Source organism: Xiphophorus couchianus, chromosome 17, assembly GCF_001444195.1.
Source record: "Xiphophorus couchianus chromosome 17, X_couchianus-1.0, whole genome shotgun sequence".
NCBI classification, from domain to species: Eukaryota; Metazoa; Chordata; class Actinopteri; order Cyprinodontiformes; family Poeciliidae; genus Xiphophorus; species Xiphophorus couchianus.
Window position 1 is genome coordinate 454,997 of NC_040244.1, and position 27,058 is coordinate 482,054.

Here is a 27,058-nt window from a genome sequence, read left to right on the forward strand (position 1 = left end):
AAAGATGAAGACAAAGACAAGGAAGAAGAACTGGTGCCTTTTTTCCTGCCAGCACCAAGTCCTGTGTGACCTCAGCATCCATGCGGAGAGGAGGCTCATCAGACCTGCGGAGATCCTGGCCTTCGCCGATCAACATCTTCCTCCTGCTGCCACACCTTCTTCATCATCAAGCCAGGTCTGGGGTTCGAAACGCCAAACTCCGTCCGTCTCTCTCAAAGGTTCCCTTTTTTAGTTCTCAGTGTCAGCAGTAGGGAAAGATAGACTAGATGATTGATTTTACTTATTTGATTATTTCTGCTACTGAATTAAGCTGTACTGACCCTTGCAAAAATGCCTTACTAATAAAATATTTAGCATAAAGAAAATCTAAAGAGGTTGTGGACATTCAGTTAATGAGTCACCTTAAAGTTCTTTGATGGTTGTAAAATAGCTGTGATGTTTGATTCTGGAGAGGAAGAGGTGGAAAATGTTTTTAGGTTGCTGGTAGCCCATATTTAAAACCTCATCCTTGGGACTCGACCGAGTCACTAAAACCTACCTGGTTCAATAACAAATGCAAGTTGTAAAATAGAGAACGAGCGACCGTTAACAGGTGTGCTCTGTGAAACTAGTTGGCTGTAGGCTGCTCAGTCTGGCTAATTCACAGGGGGAAGAAGGGTGGGACACCTGGATGTAGGCCGTCAGATAACCAGGCGAATCGTTTCTCGAAACCAGCTTAAACAGAGTTTACTTCAGTTCTGGACAGGGTAAATCCCAGCAGATTTAGGAAACTCAACGGACCCGTTAGACGGAGAGCTGGTAGCACATCTCCCCTCTCAGAAGAGGAAGTACGAGAGTGAGAGAGTAGAGACAGTAAGGAGGGGGTGGGGGTGTTGCGCAACAACAACTCACACTCTTGTTCTGCCAAGTCAGGTTCTCAATTAGAGCCAAACATTATTTCAATGGAATAGGAATTAAAATGTTCCAAATTTTTCTAAACTGAACAGAAAATCAGCTTCAGAAGCTTCCAACCCACCTGCTGCCAGCGTTAAGCAAGCTCTGCTCCGGCGATTCTTCATCCCAGAGGAAACTCTGACGTCCTGAAGGTCTTCCTCTATGCAGCCAAACATTTCAGCTTCAAGTCCTTGATGAGCCAAGAAACTCATGGCTCATCAATTCCAGCAATAATATGAAGCTGTAAAGAAAAACAAGTTCAGATCTTTGGATGTTTTGATTTTTTTATCTGTAGGAGACGAGATTTCTGAGGAAAAGTGTATTTTAAATGCAGTTTTGTTGAGGTTCACCTTCCGGCAGGATAACTGCTCTAAACATTCAGCCAGAGATGTAACTGGACGGCCTAGATGCTTGGGTTGTAATGGCCTAGTCAAAGGCCAGACCTAAGAATCCGTTGCAAGACTTGAAAACTGATGCTCACCATCAAATCTGCAAATGAGCTCAAATTTTGAGTGTTGCATCAAACTTTCCCAGAGTTATATAAAGTTTATGGTTGCATTAACTGTTGGAGTTTTCAGATTAATATTTGAATCATTGCTAAAAAAAACAAAACAAAAACATTGATAAAGTCTTTCTAGAACATCCCATTGTTATCAAGTGTTCGTTCATATCGAGTCCAGGAGCTGATTTCAGGATTTGAACTGTTGCAGTTACACTTTGACCAGCAGGTGGCGATAAAGACTTTTCTGAGCTTCGGCTGAACTGTTTGTAATTCACACTGACATGTGCTACTGATCTCAGTCTCATGTGCAAAACGGAAGAAAAAAAAATCCGGCTTAACGGACAATAAATGATCAATAAAAGATCTTAATATAAAGTAATTTTTTTGTTGCAATGATTAAATAAAAATAAAAAATAAAAGCGAATTAAATTGAAAAAAATAATTAAGTGAGAAGGAAAAAAGACCCTCTGAGTGCTCTGTGACTAATTGGCCTCCTCGGCTGTCAGTCGCGCCTCTAACCCCGCCCACGCCGCCGACACACCCATCTCCCCACCGGCGTTTTTCATTCATTTCGTTTCCTCTGGTTTTATATCTGCGTGGGTAAAAAAGGTGACGGCGGGGTGAAGACAGCATCAAACAGAGTACACTGCGTGCGCGCGCGCCCGTGTCTGTTCCTCCTCTTCCTCCTCCTCTTCCTCCTCCTCTTCGTCCTCAGCGTGGAGGTGCGGGGCCACTACTGGCTGTGCGGCTGCGGCACTGGATGGATGTGAGGAGCATGTGTGCGGCTGAGGGAGCCTCGGGCGGAGCACACGGAGGGAAATAATTTGGATTGTATTTTTTTATGTATATATTTGAGCAGTCCGGTTGATCGGTCACCTCCACCAGGACGAGATGTCAAACTCAAACAAAAGCAAGAAGGACAAAGAAATCCTGGCAGAATATGAGAGCCAAGTGAAAGGTGAGGTCATGTTTTCATCTTTGTTGCAGCTTCATGCACCGGGCAGGGTGGGATTCTGACACCTCGCGGTGGGACGTCAGGATTCTGGGTTCATCCTGAGTGCTGCATGGCGCCTCAGGGAAGGAGGAGGAGGAGGAGGATGAAGAGGTGTGTATGTCTGCTGCATGTGTGTGTGTGTGTGTGGTTTTCTCCGGGAATCTACCTGCAGCATGCTCAGGTGAAGTCACGCGATGACCTTTACATCAAAACCTGGCAGCTTAAATCACCTCCACCCATCATCATCCTCCATCTTCCTCTCCTCTGATTGAGTGATTGGTTTAACTGGAACCAGATCGAGGGGCCACAGCGGACCGGGGGGAAGCCGCCTCGGTCCAAATGTATGGATCCGCTGCTGTAACTATGTGCTTTCCAAGTCTGCCTCGCTGCTGCGGCTCCTGATTGGTCGGTGCAGAAGGTGGTGTGTAATGTATACACGGGGCGGCCGCCGCTCCCTCGGAGGGGAGGCGAGGTGAGGTGGAAAGGTAGAGGGCTGACTTCGCACAGTGCTGACAATACATACTGGCGCTTGCAGAGCCACTGAGCTCCCGGCGGCGGCCGCGACACGCCTCGGTCTGAATGATGGAGAGGAAGATCGCGCTAATGAGAAAATGCAAATGAAGACGAAGAAGAAGAAGAAGAAGAAGAAGAAGATCTAAGTGGAGAGTAAAAGGGAAGCTGCAGAAGCTTTAGTTTCTGCGTCTGGGTGGAGAAATGTTGAGCCAATGGGTGGATGTGGCTTTGAGGTGTAAAATGACTGAAAGAACAAGTTCAGTCCGTTTACCGTTTGCTTGGCATAGATTTTAAAAAAAGGATTCCATAGGTTAAAGTTGATCTATTTCTAGAAAAAAAAACTTGAAAATGTTTGAGTTTCTAAAGTCTAAAATTTGCTAGATAAAAACCGACTCCATAATCAAACTGAAGAGGACCAGAAAAATGACCTGCTGTCTGTCTGCAAACCTCCGTTTGGGTTCAGTTGGAATGCACATGTGAACAGCAAGCGGACGGAGAAAAGCAGGAAGTGGACTACAGCCCAGGGCATTCTGGGTAAATCAAATCAAATCAAACAAATGCACTAGCCTAGCGCTAGCAGGAGAAATGTCTTGTGGTCTTTTGAAATCCTCCAACCGTTCAAATCTGACGCCTCCATTTCTGTTTCTATTTGGTGAAGACGTTGCACTCAGTGTTTTCTTCAGCTTTGTGTCGTTTCCTTCAGTGGTTCTTGGTGCAGCGCCCCCACAGGCCAGGAGGGGAACAGGTTGTTCAAGCGTTTGGTGGTTTGAGAAAGAGAACCAGCTGGAGAAGGAACAGATGGTGAAGTTTTGGTTCCAAATCAAACCGAATCTACCGAACTAACAGCCTTTGAGCAACCTGTTCCCCTCCTAACCTGTGGGGGCGCTGCACCAGGAACCACTGAAGGAAACGACACAAAAGCGTCTGAAGACACTGAGAGCAACTTCCTTCTTCACCAGATGGAAACCGAAGTGAAGTAGCATTAGATCCTAGCAGTTTAAGTATTTCTCTTGACTGCAATCCATTTCTTCTGCTAGCGTAGCATGTTTGTTTAGGTTGTATTTACCCAGAATGCCATGCATTGTGGTCCACTTCCTGCTTTTAGAGCGGTCTCTGAGCAGGACTTGCAGGAGGAGAACATCTGATGTTTGTGACTTTAAGCTGAAACCAATTATCCAGGTTATGCAGCAGGACGATGACCCGAAACCAAAACAGAAAACCCCCCAAAAAGCCCAGCAGCAACAAGTGGGGGAGGGGCAAAGCTGCATTAATTAGCTTCATACAGCTGCAGAAATCTCCAGTCATTCAATCTCTCTCTTCCATATTGTTACAAAAACGTTTTGCATCTCATTTCTAACCAAAATGGCGACTCGATCAGAAAATTCCTCCTTAGATTCACAGGATTTTGATGGACAACATTAACTGTTGGTTTTAGAGACTAATTAGAGAAACTTCATCAGCAGCCAATTAAAGAGGCTTACAGGAAGAGAGACGCAAAACAATTACCCCCTCCTCTTTATCAGGATATTATTTGATCAAATCAAATCCCATTTTAGAGAAGAATTGGTCTTGAGAAACGAGGAGACAAATGAAGTTTTTTGTCACCAAAGTATTCCTTGTTGTTGTCCAGTTTCCTGTAAAACTGCTGGAAGATTCATGACATTTGTATCATTTTTGAACAATTTCTGTACAACTCATGTTTTTTTAAGGAACTGTTTCATAACTACAGTTATTAACTACATTTTGTCATCATAAACACAATCAGGGAGACTGAATATTATCCAAACTGAATATAGTTGAAAATTTGGCTAAATTTTATTGTAGGAGCTCAAATTTTACCTGTAATTTTTATACTTTTTAAAAAATATTTGATTTTATTCAATTGAAAAATACTTGATTTATTCCAAGAGAAATGAAATGTCGTAACTCATCTCATGCAAGAGTCGCTGAGGATGGTGATGCTGTGGGCAGCAAGGCCCTCCAGCAGCAGTCAGGCTTCCAGCCAATCCCAAGAGGCCTCTGACTAGTGGCAGAGCTCTGCTTATCCACTTCTTGGGCTTTTGCTGAACCTCTGAAAGTCTGGGTCTGGTTAGAAGGATGTTGGAGTGCGGGATAAGATCCTTGATCATCAGGATGGATGGAAGGTTTCAACTTCCTCCTTTGGGGTCATAGTTCAGCTATGATTTGAGCTTCCGAGCTCCCGGTTGTAGAAATCAATACACTGTTGCCATGGTTACACATCATAACTGTCAGAACGTAACAAAGTTAAGAGCAGCTCCACCAATCTAGGTCTGAACTCTGAAGCACATGAGAACGCAAGGCGGGGTGAGACCGCTCTGAAAGCAGGAAGTGGACTACAGCGCAAGGAACCTTGGGTAAATACAACCAAAACAAATGTGCTAAGCTAGCACTAGCGCTAGTGGGAGAAATGACTCATGGTTTTTTAGCCAAAGACAAGAGAGAATAGTAATCTGACGCTCCTTTTTAGTTACATTTCATGAAAATAAGTTGCTCTCAGTGTCTTCAGAGGTTTTTGTGTTGTTCCCTTCAGTGGTTCTTGGTGCAGCGCCCCCACAGGCCAGGAGGGGAACAGGTTGCTCAAAGTTGGTTTGTAAAAGAGAACTGCAGCAGCTAAAAATTTAACAAATGTTGCAACTTTGGTCCCAAATAAAACCAAATCTACCAGACTATCAGGTGAGAAAGCACTTTAAACAGAATAAAACACCAAATAAAAAGGTGATTAAAACAGGAGAAAACCAAGGAAACCTTTGCATGAATATAATCCTGATCTCTAACCAGACAGCATCTCTGCCTGGTTTTTCTTCTTCGATGTTTCGCCATGCTGCGGCGTCCTGACGGCAGCTCCTCTGATCAAAGAAGCCGTTTACGGTGTAACGAGGAGGTTTCCAGGAGGAGCGATTTCAGAGATCAAACAGGAAGAGAACAGCGGATTTCCTCTTTTCTCCTCCAACAAGCTGTGATCCAAACCGATGAGTTTCATTGATGTAATCTCCTCCTGCTCTGAAACACTAAACCGAATTTTTGTCTTATTCACAGGAAGACAGCATGCTTTTGTTTTAATTTCATTCATGAGGAGCCGATTGAGCTCAGTTCATTCTGACTTTATCTGCAATTCTTTGTAGCTTTTATGACAATCAGAGCCTCGTTTTTTCTCCTGTGGCGTTTTCTGCATTGTTTCTACAGTTTAATAAATAGTTTGGAAACAGCTGCATTCGGGGTATTTAATTTGACAAACATGTTTGTCTCTGATGGGAAATTATGTAAAGTGGAGTGAAATCCTCACATCGTTTTGTATGTTTGCATTCGCAGTCTTTGATGTTGAGATTGAAATCCCAGATGAAGAGCAAACTGGGAATTCAGGGAAAATGGAGCTAAAACTGAAGTACATCACAGCTTGTTTCTGTTTCTGACGGCTACAAGTGAATTTGTTGCGTTATAGAGAACTACAATATCATTTTAGAGAATTTTAATATGAATCTTTACCAGTTTTTCACATTTAAGAAAGACCAAAATTCTCTTTTCAGAATGTCTTCATGTTATTTTCTCTTTGTTCCCAGTTGATAAGTTGTAATTTTGACTTGGAAAATCGGGTTTGCCAGGCAGTAGAAAAAGTTTTCATTAGCATTTCTGATGGTTTGAATCTCCTGTAGCAGTCAGTGTTGCAGCAAATCTGAAAGGGCCTCTGATCAAAGACATTTTGTTGTATTACAGTTTGATGAAGAAGCTCATGGTTGTTTGCAGGGAGACTTGAAATATCCTTCAAAATTATAAATGTGAATTTACAAACTAATGTGAGTTAACTTTGTTGATAACAAATGTATATTTTAAGTTTAAAATGAAAGCAAACCAATTTTTTTACCTTATTGCTTCACAATAAGTTGATGAGTTTTAGTCAACTGATTTCCAGCTAAATCTCAAAAATTCACTTTTTCATGATTAACGTCGTTGGTCATAGAAAACAAACAAATTACAACAAACCAACATTTTGAGTTTATTTTCAAAATAAAATAAAACCTTAAGATAATTTTGACAGATTTTTAGATGTTCATAATGAAGCTGAAAGTTTGGCTTTAAATTTATTTCTCTGTTGCTGCAACAGAGGATTTCAATCAACATTAGATTAACAGCTTCAATCAACAATGAACAACTAGCGACGTAGCATATAGCATTATTGCATATAGCATTATTGCATATAGCATTATTCTGAACAGCTTGTGTGAAGGGAAGATCCTCTCTTCAGATCTCTGAGCTTTATAAGCTTAACTTAGAATATTTATTCAAACATTAAAACCAGTAAAAACCTAAAAGTCAGTTCGGTTGGTGAGGTTTGAATGCTAAGCTAACTCTGGTCTGAGTTCGGTTAAAGTGATCTCTGGTTTAGTTTGAATCCACATGAGAACGCCAAGTGGACCAGAGACCATGGCAAAAGCAGGAACTGGACTACAGTTCAGGGCATTCTGGGTAAATACAATCCAAACAAATGCGATAGCCTAGCGCTAGCAGGAGAGATGACTTGTGGTCAAAAGAGAAATCCGCTAAATCTGACGCCTCAATTTTGTTTCCGTTTGGTGTAAAAGGAAGTTGTGCTCAGTGTCTTTAAAGGTTTTTGTGTCGTTTCCTTCAGTGATTCCTCGTGCAGCGCCCCCACAGGCCAGGAGGGGAACAGGTTGGTTTGACTCAGAGCAGAGAGGAAGAGAACCACAGCAGCTGGAGGTGGAACAGATCTTACAGCTTTGGTCCAAAACCGAACCGAGTCGACTGGACAGGTGGAAAAACATTCTAAGAGTTGAAAAAGCTACAAATAATTACAGATAAGAAAATCAGAACTGCTTCATCAGCTTCTCATGAATAAAAGTCAAACTAACCATGGGTTAGTTAGCTTCCAAGCTAACAGGCCAAGTTGTGTTTGGCTCCTTTGTTTTCTTTCTCTAGATATTTATAATTAATAATCCACCAAATGCCTTAGAAAGAAACATTTTGACCAGACTGATCGGCTGCTTTAAACCTTTGGACAAATAAAACTGCTCTAAGAAATAAAACCTTCACATTTCCTTCTGCAGTTTCTAGTTTCAGGAAGAAATCCATTCATGATACCAAACTGTTTCAGCCTCCGATGTCCACAAGGCTGCCGTACGAGAGCGTCACGAGATGGCAGCCATTTTAATTTACTAAGCAAAGAAAGGCGAAATGATGCCAGAATCAATAAAACACTCAGAGTCGCTTCCAACAAAAGAGTTTTCATAGACTCGGCAGTTTTCCACAGAGATCTGGAAGCCGTGTGCAAGTCGATGGTGCATTCGCAGGCTCCTCACCTTCCTCATCACATGGTTCACACACTGTGTGTGGTTACCAAGACAACAGGTAGTGGAGTGGATAGGCTCTCTGGGGACTGCTGAGTGTGTGTGTGTGTGTGTGTGTGTGAGAGAGAGAGAGACAGAGAGTTTGGTGCTCGCTCTCTCCGCTTTGCTGCAGAAAGATGGAGCGCTGAAACACGGCGAAGCAGCGAAGCATGCAGCCAGGCTTTACCACGCTGACTACAAGTGTGTGTGTGTGTGTGTGTTTTCCTCTGCTGCCTTTTCATTTCGGTCACACGATTAAGTCCAAGGTGACTCCTGGGAGAAAAATGGACAGCCTTCATCTGTGAGGATGAGTGTAGGAAGGAAGAGGAAGCCAATTATGCATTTTAACAAGAAGCTTATCAGTTTAAAATAAAATTTCAATTATTAACTGACTGCAGAAAAATCAGCTTCTAGAATGAAAGCTGCTGAATTATTTCATCAGTTGAGATGAGTAAAGAAATTGAACCTGCTCTCCAGACGTCCTTTGTGCTCCACAGAAATGTCTGGTTGTTTTCAGGGATATTTTTCACATGCAGTTTTCAAGTCTTTGTATTAAAATGTCCAGAAACATCAGTGACATACGGGAGAGGATTAGAGCCACCGCAAATAAAATTAATTCCGACTTAAATATTCTGAGAAAAAATTTAATCTGAGGAAAAAATCTGAAAGTTGAAAAAAAAAAGAAAATTGTCAGAAATCACAGAAATAAAAATCTGAGAAAAATGTTATAATACTGAGAAAAAAATGTCAAACTTTTGAGAAAACGCCAAAATGTGAAAAAAGTTTGGCGTTTAAAAAAATACTTTTTTTCAGTGACTGTCTTCCGATGCTCTGCGAACCCCAGCTGCATCTTTTAGAAATGCTCCATGAAAAAAATCAGATTTTTTTGCAAATAATTTGAGTCATTTTCGGTTAAAAAATATGCAAAGAAGTGAATCTGTGAATACTCAAATTTTGACCTTGTAATAAACTGACAAAGGAACATAAAACAGTAAATTAACATTTTGGATCAATTCAAAATTTACCAAATATCTAAACATTGGGCATTTAGTCCATTTCTAATTTTGTTTCTATTTTTCACCACATCAGATTAATAACAAAAACTCAGAAATGGAAGATGAACTTTAGTTTTTTTTAAACTGCTGCTGCCTTCATATTCTTGGTTTTTACATTTTCTCTATAAAATAAAATTGGCTACAGATAGAAAAATGTATTTCCTTTATACTTGTGTTATTAAACAATTCAAATTATTTTGTATGTGGGGATTTTGGACTTGAAATGTAATTTCTTTAACGCTGTACGAGGGTTTTCCATAGGAATATTAGACTAGAGGGAACATGAATACTAATTACAATCTGCAGTTTTAAAAAGTGAACGAATAAATCAAAATAAGTAAATTAACTTGCATTGCTGCCACTGTGTTATTTAAATTGGCAGCAATGAAGATTGCCTTTAGGTTATAATTTCAACCCAACTGTGTCCATGTGTAAAGAATAGAAATCTGGGGATTAATCTGTATTTTTTCAGATTTTTAAGGTTTTATGTTGAATATTTCCAGCAGACAACATGATTTTCTGCAGCTCTGCTGTGTTTATCTCCAGATTATGCTCATTGTTTTGCCCCTGATGGTTTGGTTACTCACAGTTTACTGACAGAAATCTCATCCTGATGGGAACTGATTACACTTTTACATCAGCCCATAAATTACAGCAGCGGTAAGAATGTGAATCTGTCTGTTTTTCTGTCACTTACCGCTCTGGGTCGTGTTTTGGGTTGTGCTGCAGATGTGCGGGCCCAGTTGGCGGAGCAGCAGCGCTGCCTGGAGCAGCAGACGGAGATGCGGGTGCAGCTGCTTCAGGACCTGCAGGACTTCTTCAGGAAGAAGGCCGAGATCGAAACGGAGTATTCCAGGAACCTGGAGAAGCTCGCAGAGCGCTTCATGGCCAAAACACGCAGCACAAAAGATCATCAGCAATACAAGTACGCTCAAATCTGTGCTGCGATAATCTGAAGGTTGAAAGGTCACATCTGAAATTAGTAAGAAATCATTTTGGAAAAGAAAAGTAAATGGCGTACGGATTAGAATTAAACAATGGCATATCAGGGCAACTGCAGACAGAAAAAAGAAGCTTTCATTGTTTTTTCTAGAAATTTTTTGTTTTTTGCTTTTGGGTGAAAAATAACTTTTTACCTATAAAGGTCCTAATACGCTGTCATAAAATTAAGTATTATTTATGTACCAATAAATGAGTCGAGAAAACAATCTAGCAATTTTCCTGTGGCCAGCTGGTATTGGTAGTATACTAATGCTATAACGTTTTGTGCTTCCATATTACGAGCCGAAAACAGGCCAGATGTAAAAGAAAACCAGAAATGTTTTATCTCTGAATATTTATTTTAAGGCCAAATTTATAAAATATTAATATTCTAATTTCAGGAAGGATCAGAATCTGCTTTCTCCGGTTAACTGCTGGTACTTGTTGCTAAACCAGGTGAGCTAACGTGTTTTCCAAAGGAATCTAAGAGACACGGAGAAACGATTAATCATTTTAACCATGATTTATGTTTTTATTTTAAGGTGAGGAGGGAGAGCAAAGACCACGCCACCCTCAGTGATCTCTACCTGAACAACGTCATCAGCCGTCTGACGCACATCAGCGAGGATTCGGCTCGGCTCCTGAAAAGGGTGAGTGCTGTAGAAAAAATTATGAATTCAAATATTAAAAAAACTATTTGAAAAAGTAATTTTCTTTAAAAAACTAATCCGCACCTGTCAGAGAAGTGTGACTGTACGACATCGTATTAGGGCCATTGTAGAGAGAAAATAAGGAGTAAATTTCCACCAAAAAAAGGACATTTCTGAGGTCGAGATGTCAAAAATGTTGACTTTTCAAACTCAGAAAATTTCCAAAAGTAAAAACTTTGGACTTTTGAAACATGAAATTTCCAAATTTGTTTTAAAAAAAAATTTAATCTAATTGATTTTTTTTCTAGTAAACCGTTTGACTTTTGGAGCTCAGAAATATCCCTTTTTTCAGAAAATTCCTGAGATTAATCAAAAAAGTTTTTAGCTTTTCAATTTATTTCACATGATTACATCGGATGTTTTGGACTAGCAGAGGACAAATAAATAATAAAAGCCCCATAATTTCTAACCAGAGGAACTTTATGCTCACAAACACCAATGGTCGCCTTGACGATACAGTTTAACTTGTTGCGTAGATATTGCCAGTTGTTTGGGTTGCTTTCAAAGGAGCAAACGTTTATGGTTGGTGAGCAGAAACCCATCCTCTTCAGTTTTATGGGGTTTATATGGAAGTTCAATCCTGCCACTCTGATGAAAAAACTCAGAGGCAAACCTGTATTATTATTATTATTATTACTATCATAATAATAACATTAATGAAATATAATATAATAACTAAATCATAATTATGAGATACAACTTTAATTTCTTCATCAGAGTGGCACAAATGGGCTTCCATAGACAGATTTCCACAGGATCTTTGAGGAAAGTAAAAGCGCTCACTCTTTGCAGAAAATCATAGATATTTCTATACATATATTCAAATTTTATTATTTTCTTTTCTATGGCTCCATATGACCCAGCATTTTATTTTTTCTCGATTTTTAGGTTTGTTGTATCTAGAAGCAAAGCATCTGAAGCATGACATCCTACTAGAGTGATTGCTGCACTTCATTACTATAAATATCTTTACTTCCTTAAATAATCTGAGAGCAGCAGCATCAGATGAACAAATGGATTTGACCGCACACAAACAAACGCATTCATAATTGAAACTGAACTCATGCATTAAACAGCCCAGCAGTTATGTGGCAGCATCAATATTGCATTACGCTAAACCGTCTTGAATCCCAGGATGGATGAATCCCGTTCCCGGCGGGCGCGGCTCGTCTGCGTCGCCATGGCCACCGGGGCGGCCGGCTCTGCAGGGCGTCTGTCCGCCGAGCGGCGCCGGATGTGATGGAGGTCCTCGGCTCAGAGCCGCTGGCAGTCGCTGCACTTTAGCTGGCATGAATAAAAGACGAGCGGGAAGCCAGATTAATAATGAACACGGAGAGCTAAAGTTAGCGTCCGCGTGTGTTTAATTTGTTAAAGTCCGCAGCAGGCCCGGCAGAGAGCTGCAGACGTTACTTCTCATTAAAATCAACTCTGTTACTGCAGTAATGACAAAAGGGACACATGTAGAGGCCTGCGCTCAGAGAGGAGCAGCAGATTCACTCAGGCAGAGGCGGGAAAATGTTCTGCAAGCCGCTTTCATGACTAATGATATTAACACAGCAGAATACGGCCACAAAAAGAGGCTAAAAACTCAGAATGAAAGCCTGAAACTTGGTTTTATAGTCCAGTAATTTACTACGGGAGACAATTAGGGCCACTGGAAAAACTAGCAAACAAAAAAAGAAAAATTTGTTCTCAGATTTCTGACTTCAATCTTCAGACATTAAACTCATTATACGGAAATTAAAGTCACAATTCTGAGTTAAAATGTCAAAATTTTTTTTTTTCCAGTTGCCATAATCCTCTTGAGTATTTTACATCTAATCTTCTCCTAAAATATTAGATTCCTGACAGAAAAACACAAAACATGTTTTCATAAAATGTTTGATGTATTAGCATCATAGAAAAAAATTGGAGTAGAATATTTCTGCCAAATATCTCAGAAATGTTGAGATTACCTGAAAATAAAAAGGAGGACATTTCTGAATTTAAAAAGTTTCATTTTTTTTTTCGTTTGGAAGGTTTTCTGTGTTGCAAACTTAGAAATGTTCTTACTTTTTCTAGAAACATTTTTTTCTATCTACAAAGGAACTAGTACACTGTCATAAACACAGATACAAAAATAACAGTTTTATCCTTCTTTGCTATGAGATATTGATTAGCAAACATCCTGAATAACAGGAATATTTTAGATGGCTGTGTTGTAACAAAGCTGGTAAATTTGGCTGAAAACGACGAGAAACGTTTTGTTTTGGAGATTATGTTGATATTTTTCTTTTGTGTGTCAGAGTAAAGAAATCCTCCAGCAGCTGCAGGACGACCTCATGAAGCTTCTGAACGAGCTTTACACGGTAAATAGGAGCACGTTAGAATAAACAGCTTTAACCTTCACTCAGTGGATTTAAAATCTGTTACAGGATTTTTATTATGTAAACAAACTTGATTAAAACGTTTAGTATGGTGTCCATAAGACTGAAACTGAACCACAAGGTGCAAATTGTCTTTCTGCTGCCGTTACCAAGGTGATGAAGACGTATCACATGTACAACGCGGAGATGATCAGCGCGGAGACCAAGCTGCGGGAGGCGGAGCGGCAGGAGGGCCGCGTGAAGGGCGTGTCCGGGTCGGGCGGCGGGGTGGAGCCTGTGTTCGGCCTGCGGATAGAGGAGCGCCACCAGAGGCGCAACGCCGCCCGCAAGATGGAGAAGATGAGAGAGAAGGTAAACTAATGAATAACTGTTACGGGAATCAGTGCAGAACTAGGAAAGGATTCATGTGTTTAATATTTTGTTCCTTTTGTTCTCAGAGGAAGGCGAAATACTCGGAGAACAAACTGAAGACTCTGAAAGCCAGAAATGAGTATTTACTGACTCTGGAGGCGACCAATGCCTCCGTGTTTAAATACTACATCCACGATCTGCCCGACATCATCGACGTGAGTAAAAAATCTGCTGCTACGGAGTTCTGACTCTGAACAGTCTGATGAACTCAACTCAGGGTTCATTCTGGTGGCAGTATTACGGAAATATAAGTTTTTGAGCTTTCCATTTTATGTGATTCCGTTGTCAAAATCAAACCTGGAATGCTGACTTGATTCTTTAATGCATGTTTGAGAAATCCTTTAATCTCCATGGCAACCATTCAGCTGCAAAACGCCTGGGTGGCCCTAGCCCCGCCTTCGAAACACAGCTCCTCCCCCACTCAGCTCCTTCAGACTAGCCAGCAGCAATTAGCAAACGCTGCTGCTCAGAGCAACGCTGGTAAAACCATCGTTAAAGGGTTAATGCAGGAGCCATGTTGGGATGACTTCCTGGAGGCGGAGTTTCAGAAAGAGCAGGAGTTTTTAAAGAGACAGAGGCCCTATTTCAAGGTGTTCAATATCAAAGTCAAATTTCCTTTATAGTACTTTTACAACAACTGGAGAAAACATAGTTATTTGATTATGCCATAAAATGGCTCTTTGTGCCTGGAAAACACAGAATACTGGCCCTTTAATTGAACTCCAGTCCGTTGGCCTTAAAGTCCGGTTTGTTTGGGAAACTCTGGTTTGCCTACAAAACTCGGTCTGGGTTTGGCTGAAGTGAACTCTGGTTCAGTTTTATGTGAACACCTAGCGGACCGCAGACCGCTCCAAAAACAGGAAGTGGACAACAGTGCAAGGCATTCTGGGTAAATACAACTAGAATAAATGTGTTAGCCTAGCGTTAGCATGAGAAATGACTCATGGTCTTTAGCCAAAGACTAAAGAAAAATCCTCCACCTGCTAAAATCTGACGCCTCCATTTTTGTTCACATTTCGTTAAGAAGGAAGTTGCTCTCAGCGTCTTCTTCAAACATTCAGAACGATTTTCCCAAAATAAGTTTGCAGAACTCTTAAAACTTCGCCTTGATTCTTTCTCAGTGCTGTGACTTAGGGTACCACTCCAGTCTGAGCCGGGCGTTGAAGACCTACCTATCCGCCGAACTGAGCCTTGAAGCCTCCAGGCGGGCGGGCCTGGAGGTGCTGGAGGGGGCTGTGGAGAACCTGGACCCGGCCCGCGACAGGCAGCGTCTGCTGGGCCTCTACCCTACTGCCTTCTGCCCACCGCAGCGCTTCGGATTCCAGGCGCACATGGGCGACACAGTGAGCTCAACCAGAAAAATAACAACAAAACTCCTGATTCATCTCTTTCTATACGTATTTATCTGGTACCGTATTTTCCGCACTATAAGGCGCACCGCATTATAAGGCGCACCTTCAATGAATGGCCTATTTTAAAACTTTTTTCATATATAAGGCGCACCGCATTATAAGGCGCATAGAATAGACCTACAGTAGAGGCTGGGGTTACGTTATGCATCCATTAGATGGAACTGCGATAAAGGGAATGTCGACAAAATAGTCAGATAGGTCAGTCAAACTTTATTAATAGATTACAAACCAGCGTTCTGAAAACTCCGTTCATTCCCAAAATGAATAAACAGCTGTTGCTTCTTCCACTTCCGCACCATTGATTGTTCATGTTAAATTCTCTTGCTGCTCTATGGGCTCTTTGCACCTCAGCTTAATGATGAACATCGATCCGAAGCCCCGACAATAAGCTGGAGAAAAGTTTTAACATGTTCGCCTCGTTATACACAGATACGAAGGTGAGTTTTACTTTCTTTAAACTTTGTGGCTAACATTAGCTTTAGCTTATGCCGGACATTTTTCTTATAAAAATGTGCTATTTAAGTATCTAAACATTTTTCATCATTCATTAACGGACAATGTTTTTACCTTATGTTCAAGTATATTACCTGCGTTTATTGTCGTTAGTGTCAGAGACCAAGTAACGGGGATTTTACGGTTCAGGCTTTTTGCTTCTGAAGCCTGAGGAACAACAAGCCCATAACTTAACAGTAGAGCAGCTCTGGTGTCGGAGTTCTAGTTCAGCTGACGGTTCAGGTTCAGAGTTGTTGCTTTTAGAAAAATATGTCCGTGTTCCTTAAGGTTTCCGTGTTACTTCGCTTTATTAGTTTTGCATGCTTCTTGTGAAGCAGGACGGTGTTTCCAGCAGTGTGTTCAGGCGGGTCAGTAGCTCGGCTGTCTGGCTCTGGTCTGCTCTCTGGTTCCCATAAACTCTTTCAGGCTGAATACAGAAGTGATTCCATGGAAATAACACAGGAGGCTCCTTTACCTTCTGCTTTAGGCTGAAGAAGTTGATCCGGAGTGAAGTGAAGGCTGTAAACTTTGCTGTGCTGCGTTAGCTTTAGCTGGTAGCCACGAATATTTACAAGCCACCGTCTTCTTAATTCAGGACCGTTTGGAAATCCATGAAAACTTAAAAGCCCATTATATTAGGAAGACAACAATGTTCATAGTATTGTTTTATTTGCGTCTGAAATAAGACTTTGTCTTTTCTAGCTGTCATGGTAACTCAAAGCGAAAAAAGAGAGCCGCATTTGCGCATGCGGTTGTGACGTCAGCGCGGCAGGTGCAAAGAGCCCGTTCCCGTGTTCTACTGTGTGACTGATCGCCTTGAGCTTAAACTCTGCGTTGTAAGCGTGTCTCTTAATAGGAGCCATTTTGGGGTCTTTACACAAAATCCAGCGTGCACCGCTGGCTGCATTGGCATCTTCTTTCTCGTTTTTCTTCCACGGGGGAAAATGAAGTCGGCGGCTGCTTACCGTAGTTGCGAGACCTGTTGTGGCTCAATATTGGTCCATATATAAGGCGCACCGGATTATAAGGCGCACTGTTGGCTTTTGAGAAAACTGAAGGTTTTTAGGTGCGCCTTATAGTGCGGAAAATACGGTAATCTATGGAGGACAAATCCTGACATGATTGGCAATAAACAGAAATAGCTACTGCAGCGGTAAACCAGAGTCAATCAGGATTCTGACCTGAGGATTTGCAGTTTTTTCTTCTTGTGTTGGTGACGTTTCGCTTCCTGTCAGACGACCCAGATCGCCTCCCAGCCGCAGGTCCAGGCTGAGCTGTCGCTGCGCCTCACTCAGCTCCAGACCCGCCTGGCGTCCCTGAAGATCGAGAACGAAGAGGTCAGACACACAAACGCAATCAGACGACGGTCAGAGATCTCAAATCTATCTAAACATAAAATCCACTGGACTCCCACTAACAACCAGACATCAATTACAATAAAGGAACTCTTTAAAGTTATTTCATAAAAAGATTTATTATGGAATATATATAGATAGAATATATAAAGTTTCAATGAATCATTAGATTCAGACTAAATATGTAGCTAACAAAATATGTAGTTTCTATTTTACTTATTTGGCTTGCTAATTAAATATTTAGTTTGGAGCTAAATATGTAGCTTAAACTATGCTTATAAATAAATTAACATGGTTAAAATATGACTTTTTTCTTTTATGTTGGGCTAAATAATCAAAATCTTTGCCACTATTTTTGGCTGTAACTTTAGAAATGGCTCCCCAACTACGCAGAGCTGCAGATGAACAATCCTGCAACTTTTATCCAAACAGATTAGGACGTTTGACCTGCAAACATATCAGAAAATAAGTGGATTTATGTTGAGACTATGAATCCTGCAGAGCATTTTTCCAGCTGTTTGCTCAAAGTGTGAAATAAAAACACTAAACCAGGTGAAAACCCCTGAGATCACATGTTTTTCAGCGTCAGAACTTCTTCAGTTGTGGTAATTTATACAGTTTTAATTGGGTGATAATGTAGCAGATGTAGCGTCCCAAAATAAAGCAGAGCTACTGGCTGCTGCTGCAGTCTGTGTCCCCGCTGTCGTGTAGCGCACAGGGCAGCTGTTAACTCGGCCTGAAGGGCATAAAAATGCTGAAGGAGTTGGGATTAATGAGCAGCATCTGCACGTCTCAGCAGCTCCCAGCACACACACAACCACGCCCCCATCATCACAGGCCCATAAAAGCAGCCGTCACGCTGTAAATACAAACGCACTCTGCATATGAAGAGTGTGTAAAGAATTAAATCCCCTAATTGGTTTTAATGTTTTCATTTAAGTCGTCAGACTTTGCTGTAAATCTCCCGGTTCATCTCTTATGTTGAGATCTGCAGCAGTTTGATGGCTGAACAAGCAACAAAATGTTACTTTCTGAGATGAAAAGGATTGAAAACGAGCAGGAAAAAAAATCCAGATTAAAACCCTGAAAATCTGGAGACAACTCAGGCAACAACCCTGAACAAATGGAAACTGTCAGAATGGCCTACTCAAAGTCCAGATGTAGTCCATCAGGAATTGTTTTCCACTCAGTCAGCCCGTTCTTGAGATTTTCCACATGAAAAAATAGTCAGAAATTTCAATCTGTACTTTGCACTCTATGATTTACTCAGGAAGACTGAATATATACTCACTCCACACTTTTCAGATCTTTTAATTAACAGATTAGCGTCTCATTTTCTGGTCTATCACATAAAAACCCAGCAAAACACATGAAAGTTTGTGGCTGAAAGGGAAGTCAAAGTACTGCACCTTTAAAATGTGTTTCCTTCAGGTGAAAAAGACCTGGGGAGCCACTCTGACCACGCTGCAGGACATGACGGTGCTGGACGACTGCGACGTGTCGCAGAGCTTCACCCACAGCCCGTCCTCCGAGTCGGTCAAGTCCAGCGTGTCGGACGGCTACCTGAACAAACCCAGTCTGGCCAAGAGACGAGCCAACCAGCAGGAGACGGAGCTTTTCTACTTCAATGTGAGGAAACGGCAGCGAAGCGAAGCGAAGATTCTGCGTCTCGTTTCCATTCACTGGAGAAACACAGCAAACAAAAAACATTGTTCATCAGATTATAAATCAGACATGTTTCCTGTTTTACGTCAGTCAGGATTATCATGGATTTTTAAGATTCTGGAAAAAAATGTACATCTTAATCTGCTGCGATGACAAAGATGAGAGTCGTGTAGCAGGAGAACTTACTGGTGGAACATGTTGGATTTTAGAGATTATTTTAGATGGCCGGTTAAAATCACAATTCTGAGATTGAGAAAAAAAAGTCAAAATTCAGAAATTAAAGTCAGAATTAGGAAATGAAAGCAAGATTAGATTTAGATTTATTTAGACTGGAAGATTAATATTCAATTTGGAGATAAATATTGTTGCTTGCTAAAAATATTAGCAAGCAAACATTGCTAATATTTGCTTGCTAAATATTAGCAATGTTTAGCTAAGAATCTAAACATTTAGCTTTCTAGGTTAATATTTAACTAGTAAGCTTAATATTTTAGATGCTAGGTTAATGTTTAGTTTTGAGCTAAGTATTTAGCGTTGAACCAAATGGTTCAACGCAATGGTTTATTAATTTTCATACATGCATAAATAACATGGTGAAAACATGGCATTGTTTTTACTACTAGGCTCAATAATCCAAATGTAAATAATGCAGTGAATCACTGTATCTGTTTTATTTCAGCAGATTTCTCTGGATAAGTAAAGCTCTGTGTCTGTTCTTCCATCCTCAGAAGTTTCGCGAGTATTTAGAGGGAAGTAATCTCATCTCGAAACTCCAGGCCAAACATGACATATTAAAGAAAGCCTTAGCTGAGGGTAAGAGCGACGTGTTTCAGGGCTTACAGACGATAATCTGCATGTTTTACATTTGAAATGTTCTCTGTTCTCCCTGTTGCAGGATATAAATCTGAATTACTGACTACCAGGTGAGGCTTTTTCTCATTTCATGCTCATTTTCTCTTCAGGCTAATAACCAATCTTGCCTCTTTCACCACTTTACTGTGAACTCTGAGAAACTCCTCTTTCTCTTCATTTCTTCCTCCTTTTGCTGCTCATCGTAGTCGTGGGCGGAAGAACTCCCATAGCAAGCACCAGGTAGACACCGGGGTCAGGGGTCAGGGGTCGGTTTTTGCTGGTAGTCATCTGTGATTAGCTAGAACATTTGAGAATTCCTCACATTTAAACTGCCCATTTCCACAGTTTAATCACAATATTTCTCATTTAGCTGACTGCTATCTAAAATAAAAATATTAAGAGTGTAATCGGCATACAGATTAAAGTACGTGTTAGCATTAGCTTTGACGCTGCGCTTTGTGAAAACTTACTTTGGTTTTAAAGCTACCCCAAGCTTTCAGTACTTATGTAGTCTCAATTGAGGTTAATAAACATTAAGAAACATACAATTTTAGTCTGTATCAACTGATGCAATCTTAAAGTAGGTAAGAAAAAATTATGTGAAAGAAAAAACTTTGTAGCAAAATAAAGCATTTTAATTCTAGTTTTTAATTGAAATAATTTAATATCTACAACAACATAACATTTTCCTTCTTCCATCCTTATTGAACTTATTTATAACCTTTCTTCTCTCTGATTGGATTTCTCCTCCAGTTTAAAGAATGTGGTTCTTGTACTTTTGCTCTATTCTTATTTAAATTAATTGAAAGCAAACGTTTTTGTTAAGTTGCTCTCTTGGTGTGTTGATAGGATTCAACTAAAGCCATACCGCTGCTAGTGGAAAGCTGCATCCGCTACATTAATCTACACGGTACGTCTCAATTTTTAGCTTGGATGTTTGTTTTTTTCTTTTCACATTTATTTAGTTGTGACTTCAACACTCAGTTTATATGATTTTTTTATGAATCACACTTTTTTCTAAGTGGACTGTTGTTTTTTTGGCCTGAACTTTTTTATTTTTTTGGAAATGTTTGCTGTTTTTAGTCAAGTTAAATCAACAGGTGTGCAAAGTTTTCTTTCTAAGTAAAAACAGTTTGATGTTTGTGAACTAGGCTAAAGAAAAAGAAAAATGTTTTACCCAACAATTCCCATTTTGGAAAAAATACAAAGTGTTCATCTGCATCAATTTCTTGTGCTGCACCAGCCTTTAATTATGGTCGATGGGCCACAGAAAACTATTCCAAGGACTGAAAATGGCCCCCGAACCACACTTTAACCCCCCGATGTTTATATTATAGACTTACATGTGTAATGCAGCTTGTAGTCAAACCCAGATGTTTTTCTCAGGTCTTCAGCATCAGGGCATCTTCCGGGTTTCAGGCTCACAGGTAGAGGTCAACGACATCAAGAACTGCTTCGAGAGAGGTGAGAGGTTGCCTGTGAGGTCAGCGGGTCACATGACTGGTAAGCTGTAAAACTGTCAGGCGATAACGCCGCTTCTGCTGGTTGCCCAGGTAACGACCCGCTCATAGACGAGGAGAGCAACCACGACATCAACTCTGTGGCCGGGGTGTTGAAGCTGTACTTCAGGGGTTTGGAGAACCCTCTGTTTCCAAAGGACAGGTTCAACGACCTCATTTCCTGCGTCCGTGAGTACCGACAGCGCCGCCTGAACGCGTTTACCTCCAGCCCAGACCCTCAGCTTCCCTCGACATTTCGTCCGCTTTGTTTCCCGTTTGCAGTGCCAAATGAAAGCTTTTCAAAACTGTCAGATATTTTTTCACGTCAGTAGCTCAAAAAATGTAGAAATACAATCTGAAATGCAAAACGGAAACATATTTGTATGCTTAACTATATATTCTAAGACTACAAAATATAATTATGTAGTCTTTTTATTTTTCTTCAGTGTTTTGATCTGAGGTTTTGATTGTTTCTTTTGTCATCCAAAGAATATTTTATACTTTCATTAGACACAAACCCACCGTATGTGGTTGGTTTTAAAGAGGATCTATTATGGAAAATTCACATTTTACATGTTTTTAATTCTTCCATTTGGGCTTCAACTGCTTCCAAAAACAACCAAAGCTCTTAAAATAAGAATTGGCAATACGTTAATGTTTTTTGGTGAAGGAAAAGAAAATGTTTCAAAAACCTCCAGAATGTAACGTCACAGATCACCTAGCAATCCTAGAAGAGTTCCGCCTGTTGCCTAGCAACTCAAGCTGAGATCTAGCACGCTTGGTCAGCTGGTTTTACAGCTGTACAATGGCTGCTGGAAAAGACAAGTGTTTTGTTGTTGACTCACCAACCAGAAACCACTTGCTGCATTCTTGTTGGTTGTGCAGGAGGCTCCACTTCTGCTTTTCAAAGATGTATGGTTGCATAATTGCGCATCTGTTTGTAATCATTTTCATCTGCTAGTATAAAAGTTGAGTTGGAGGGCGTGGCCAGCAGCTGCTTATTTGGATTTAAAGTGAGAAGAGGCCCTCAAACAGCTAAACTCACATTATCTAAGAATGATTTTGTGCAAAAAATGTAATGAACATGTTTTGTATATCCCAGAAACGTATCCTAAACTGTTCAAGGAAGCATAATAGGTTACCTTTAAGTTGTGAACACAGCTATTAGCATGTCATAAACATATTTTAATCTGAAACACACACAAAATGTTGCCTGTTTTTGGCCATTCTGGGTTTCCATACATGAGGAGCAGGAATAAAGCAAGTAGAGCAAGAGTTTATCAGAGTAAAGCGCATTAAGCCAGAATACGTATTGAGTGAATGTTTGTAATTTAAATGGACACAACATAAATTATTGTTTGCTTACCTAAATATATGCACTGAAATCAGTCTGACTGAACGCTCAGATTCCATTTTTGAGCAAAACTGGAGGAAAATTGTGGGAGTTTAACCATCTCATGTCTGTTTGTCTCTGAAGTGTGTCCCTTCAAATGAAGCCTGGAAACGTCTCTTTCCCTTTCCTGCTGCAGGGATGGAAAACCTGTATGAGAGAGCTCAGTGCATCAGGAAGATCCTGCTGGGCGTCCCGAGGGCCACACTGGTGGTGATGCGCTACCTGTTCGCCTTCCTCAACCAGTGAGTGTCTGCCGCCTCATTCTTCCCCTCTGAGAGAACACAAGCCTCTCTAGTCGTCAGTTTGGTTCTGCCGCCTCTCTGATAAATATAGAACAAAAGCACAGCGAGGGATGGAGAGGCAGGAAGTGTGACACGCAGGTGTGATGTTCCTGCTGCATTAATTGGGGTTTTGATGAAGAGGAAAGGCATTCAGGAGTGTGTCAGTGTGTCAGCTCAAAGATATAAAAATAGACAATGCTTCACATTTAGTCATTATACATTTAAAAACAATTATCAGTCTGTTTTTGTTATTATTATTATTTAAAGGCACAATGTGGAAAATCTTTGCATTTATTAGCTTGTGGAAATGAACTAAGGGTTGTTTCAATTCAGACTTAATTTTTTTTCTTGGTGTCAATACTTCTGACTCAAGTGACCAAAGCTTTATTCCAATTTACTAAGAAAATCTTCCTCCTTGCTCCCCCAGCCTCTCCCAGTACAGTGATGAGAACATGATGGACACTGGGAACCTGGCCATCGTGTTCGGCCCCACCCTCCTGCCGACGCCCGACGCGCTGGACCAGGTGGCCTGCCAGGCGCACGTCAATGAGGTCATCAAAACGGTCATCCTGCACCACGACAACATCTTTCCCGACATCAAGGAGCTTCCAGGCCCGGTTTATGAGAAGTGCATGACCGGCGACCAGTACTGGTGAGACCGGCTTCACGTTTTATTTAACGTTTCCTTTTCTATTCACAGTGACCTCAAAGTAGATGAGTTCTCTAATTTCCATTCTGATGATTAATATATCTTGAAGGGCAGTGTTATTTACAGAAAAATCATAATCCAATTTATTTATGGTTTCTGTTGTAAGCATGGTTTTTCCTCCCATTTTATTTATTGTTTTTGGCCTTTGTTTCATTTCGGGTGTTTGTAATATCTTCCAGTAACAACTTTTCTTTAGAAAATTAAAGTTTTTATTGATCTTTCAGAGGGTAACTTGCATTATTGTGCCTTTATCAACATATGACTTGAAACTGGTCTCAAAATGTTAAATGTTAATTTACAATAATTACTATCATTTATTGCAGTATTTACTGGGACAATTTATTGTTCAGGAAATACTGCCAAACTGGCGACGTGATCTTTCCTGGTTCATCCAGTCTCATTATTTTCTCTCTTCACTCAACAGGTTGTTGCTAGGTAACCAAAGGGCGACTTAGCTAGGCCGTCAGAGGTTAAATGGCTAATACCTGGTTCAAAGGGCAAGACTTTTGAATTGCCGGTCGATTTTCGAAACCTGAACACACAAATGATGATAAGAAATGTTGGATATAACAGGTTTGTAGTATCGAACCACACACCAAGCACAAACATGTTCCACTCACCACCATTCAGATGTCAGACGGGAAACCTGAACAAACATGGCCGACTGGGAAGAAGCAGTGGCGGTAGTTTGTGGACATCCGACGCCCTTAAGAGCGGACCAGACACTCTAAACACCCTGCATACGCAAGGAATATATCTTAGGTTTACATTTAGAGCCATCTCGATAATCATTGCGTCTTTAAGATTGTTGGAAAGGGGAAATGGGTTGGGACGTAAAAATCTTGCCACGTAAACTAGGCATTAAGCCTACATCCCCCAGAATGCTGTGCGGTTCTGGATCGGAGTTCAGTAACATTCTATCGGACGTATTTTCTTTTAATATTAACCACGTATCTATCGCGATATATATTGTTAATGATTTATTGCCCAGCCTTACTTCATAACAGATCAAATAGGATGTTTTAGTTGATGAATATGGAAACGGTTCTGGGGAGAAACTCTTCAGACGCTGTGAGGGCGACAGACATGTTACTTGTCAGCTAGTTTGACAGGAACGAGTGTTTCTCTTCCTCACCACCCTGAGTAAATCCTGACATCCTGTCGGTTCTGTGGAGCGCCTCGCCTCCCGCTGTGCGCGCGTCCTCCTCCCTTTGTTCCCGCGCTGAATGGACGGTTTGTCGGTCTGCTTCGCTGCCTGATCCTCTCCCTCCTTTTCATCTCCTTGCAGCGAGAGTCCGTTCAGCGAGCCTGGGGCCCTGGAGGAGACCGAGCCGGACGCCGGTACCGAGACCCAGACCAGCGACGAGGGTACGCGCTGACCCCTGACCTTCACATGCTGCGTTCCGGTTACCTGGGACGTTAAACCCGAAGTAACAGCGTTCTAGTTAAGAATTCGGAACTTAAACGTGGCTACGCTTATGAATATTTACAACTCTTTATGCGAGGAGCGGCCATATTGAAACGCGAAACCGGCCTTATGAGTCGTAACTGGGGGTAGTCAAAGTTGCTCTCAGTTTCCCAGTGGAAAATCCGACTCCTGAGTTGATTTTTCTCCGACTGGGAAGTCGGAATTTCCATGTTCCGAGGACAACTAGAACGCAGCATTACACATCCATCTTTGTATCTCATCGTGGAGAGATGGTTGCCGTGGTAGCAGCAGCCATGGAGACGCCACATTCCCTCGTTCTCAACTCCCGCTCGGCAGCCCTCCATCTTGTTGGAATGCCGTCGGCCTCACCTCCGTGTCTCACCTGGTCTCTCCCCAGCAGAGGGCGAGGCCGTGGAAGCGGTGGCCCGGTTCGACTACGTGGGCCGGTCCGGCCGCGAGCTGTCCTTCAAGAAGGGCGCGTCGCTGCAGCTGTTCCAGCGCGCGTCGCATGACTGGTGGGAGGGCCGGCTGAACGGCAGCCGCGGCCTGGTGCCTCATCAGTACATCGTGGTGAAGGACAGGCGAGTGAACAGTCCCAAATGGTTTGTACACGTCCGACATTACAATATCACTTCTTAATTATGCTTTAGAACTCAAAAACAGATGGTTTTTTACATGTCGTTTCAGTTGATTGAATAATTTATTCACATTTCAAAACATATCTATTGTTATTTTTATTATTATTAAACTATAAAACAAACATTTTGAATATTTTAGAATATATATTTATACATATCGCCATTACCTAAAGCAGGGCTGTGGAAGTTATTTTTATTTCAGGCCACATCAAGATCATGAATATACTCAAAGGACTAGATGTGGCAACATTTATCAATAAACCTACATATTAAACTGTTCAAATATGAATAAATAGATTTTTCTGCATTTGATGAATCTGTTAAACAATATTAAACTTTTTTCACGTTGATGTAATCTGACAGGAAAAAAACACTTTAATTAATCAAATAATATTTAGGCACACAACTGTAATTTTGAAGGCTTTATTTTGAAGGCCTCTGTCTAGAGGGCCATAAAAAAATTATGTGGGGCCAAATTTGGCCCCCGGGCCTTGAGTTTGACACATCTGACCTTAAGAATACCCTAATTATTGTTGATTAGCATAACAAAATTAATGTGTCACATTTCATGTTTTTCTTTTTTGCATTTTTTTGTGTAGATGTAATAAATTGAGAAACCATAACACACATTTCAACATACGAATGCAAGTTGAAAATACATCAGAAACATAATATGCATGCTATGTTGTAGTTTTATTAAATGACTGTGATATGTAATTGTATCTTATTTTAGCTAATCTACTGATGTATTTTATTCTGTTTAATTTGTTTTGTTTTAATATTTTTAATCTGATTTCTTTTCATTTTTTCATTTCAATATTGTTTAATTTTTGATTAAATTTAATCTATTTTCACACCAAATCTATGAAATTCTAATTGATTTCTCCAGATGAATTTAATCTTTGTTTTTTATTTTCACTCCAGACTTAATTTTTTCTTATTGAGTTCAGTCCATTTACTCTCATTTCTTTTAGTTAAATTTTTAACACATTTTCATATTAAATGAAAGCAACATTAATATATTTTATTTTTGTTATGTATATTATTTTAATATAATTATTTCATTTTAAATTAATTAGTGTTTTTTCTCCTTTTTTACTTAATCTGTTTTATTTTTCTCTCTGAAATTCCTAAATTACCTAAATAAATTTTTTTGAAACAGAAATTATGAAAAAAGTGAAATTATAAAATTTATTAACATTTAAATTGAATCTAAAATTGACTATTTGACATTTTGTTAACAAATTGACTGTTTTGTCTTTGTGCAATGACAATATAGTAAGTCTAATACTAATTAACTACTAATTATCTCTATTAATGTTATTAAAGTCTTACATGTTTATTCTTCAAAATATGGAAATAAAGTTTAAAAAATCAATAAAACAATTATTAAAATGAATGTATATTTTCTTTAATGTTCTAATCAAGGTTTACTCGTATTAATATTATTATTGTTGAAATACTTGCATCAATTCAGTATTTTTTACTTGCTTTTTTCTGTTTCAAAT

At 40.3% G+C, this 27,058-nt stretch overlaps 1 protein-coding gene and 2 long non-coding RNA genes across 10 annotated transcripts in view; 1 reads left to right on the plus strand and 2 right to left on the minus strand.

The window, feature by feature from the left end:
- Positions 1 to 18,631, minus strand: part of LOC114161009 (uncharacterized) — a 33,281-nt gene extending 14,650 nt beyond the window's left edge. For 2 of the 3 annotated variants that reach the window (XR_003598914.1, XR_003598915.1), the window contains exons 1-8: positions 18,494 to 18,631; positions 16,911 to 17,045; positions 14,998 to 15,137; positions 13,564 to 13,699; positions 12,161 to 12,332; positions 10,926 to 10,995; positions 10,055 to 10,237; positions 1,016 to 1,174 (exon numbers count right to left, since the gene is read on the minus strand). This is a non-coding gene — a long non-coding RNA (uncharacterized LOC114161009). Of the gene's footprint in view, positions 1 to 1,015; positions 1,175 to 10,054; positions 10,238 to 10,846; positions 10,996 to 12,160; positions 12,333 to 13,563; positions 13,700 to 14,997; positions 15,138 to 16,910; positions 17,046 to 18,493 lie in introns of those variants that run through there. The other variant, XR_003598913.1, reaches the window with a different exon arrangement.
- Positions 1,978 to 27,058, plus strand: part of LOC114161002 (SLIT-ROBO Rho GTPase-activating protein 1-like) — a 30,079-nt gene continuing 4,998 nt past the window's right edge. The window contains exons 1-20 of one of the 4 annotated variants that reach the window (XM_028044003.1): positions 1,978 to 2,393; positions 10,087 to 10,282; positions 10,740 to 10,794; positions 10,881 to 10,988; positions 13,334 to 13,396; positions 13,568 to 13,765; positions 13,852 to 13,980; positions 14,947 to 15,168; positions 16,965 to 17,066; positions 18,516 to 18,713; positions 19,478 to 19,562; positions 19,645 to 19,672; positions 19,808 to 19,841; positions 20,451 to 20,511; positions 20,988 to 21,065; positions 21,155 to 21,289; positions 22,630 to 22,735; positions 23,202 to 23,426; positions 24,772 to 24,851; positions 25,310 to 25,514. In XM_028044003.1, coding sequence (XP_027899804.1) covers positions 2,327 to 2,393; positions 10,087 to 10,282; positions 10,740 to 10,794; positions 10,881 to 10,988; positions 13,334 to 13,396; positions 13,568 to 13,765; positions 13,852 to 13,980; positions 14,947 to 15,168; positions 16,965 to 17,066; positions 18,516 to 18,713; positions 19,478 to 19,562; positions 19,645 to 19,672; positions 19,808 to 19,841; positions 20,451 to 20,511; positions 20,988 to 21,065; positions 21,155 to 21,289; positions 22,630 to 22,735; positions 23,202 to 23,426; positions 24,772 to 24,851; positions 25,310 to 25,514 — 2,375 coding nt within the window. In that variant the 5' untranslated portion in view covers positions 1,978 to 2,326. The remainder of the gene's footprint in view (positions 2,394 to 10,086; positions 10,283 to 10,739; positions 10,795 to 10,880; positions 10,989 to 13,333; positions 13,397 to 13,567; positions 13,766 to 13,851; positions 13,981 to 14,946; positions 15,169 to 16,964; positions 17,067 to 18,515; positions 18,714 to 19,477; positions 19,563 to 19,644; positions 19,673 to 19,807; positions 19,842 to 20,450; positions 20,512 to 20,987; positions 21,066 to 21,154; positions 21,290 to 22,629; positions 22,736 to 23,201; positions 23,427 to 24,771; positions 24,852 to 25,309; positions 25,515 to 27,058) is intronic. The other 3 variants (XM_028044005.1, XM_028044004.1, XM_028044006.1) reach the window with 3 other exon arrangements.
- LOC114161012 (uncharacterized) lies at positions 18,628 to 24,777 on the minus strand. 3 transcript variants are annotated; one of them, XR_003598920.1, is made up of 5 exons: positions 24,619 to 24,777; positions 22,716 to 22,813; positions 22,467 to 22,623; positions 20,945 to 21,077; positions 18,628 to 18,766 (listed from the first exon to the last, which is right to left on the minus strand). It is a non-coding gene; the product is annotated as an uncharacterized LOC114161012 (long non-coding RNA). The 3 variants fall into 3 exon arrangements; XR_003598918.1 differs by having other exon boundaries at positions 22,467 to 22,640; XR_003598919.1 differs by lacking the exons at positions 22,467 to 22,623; positions 22,716 to 22,813.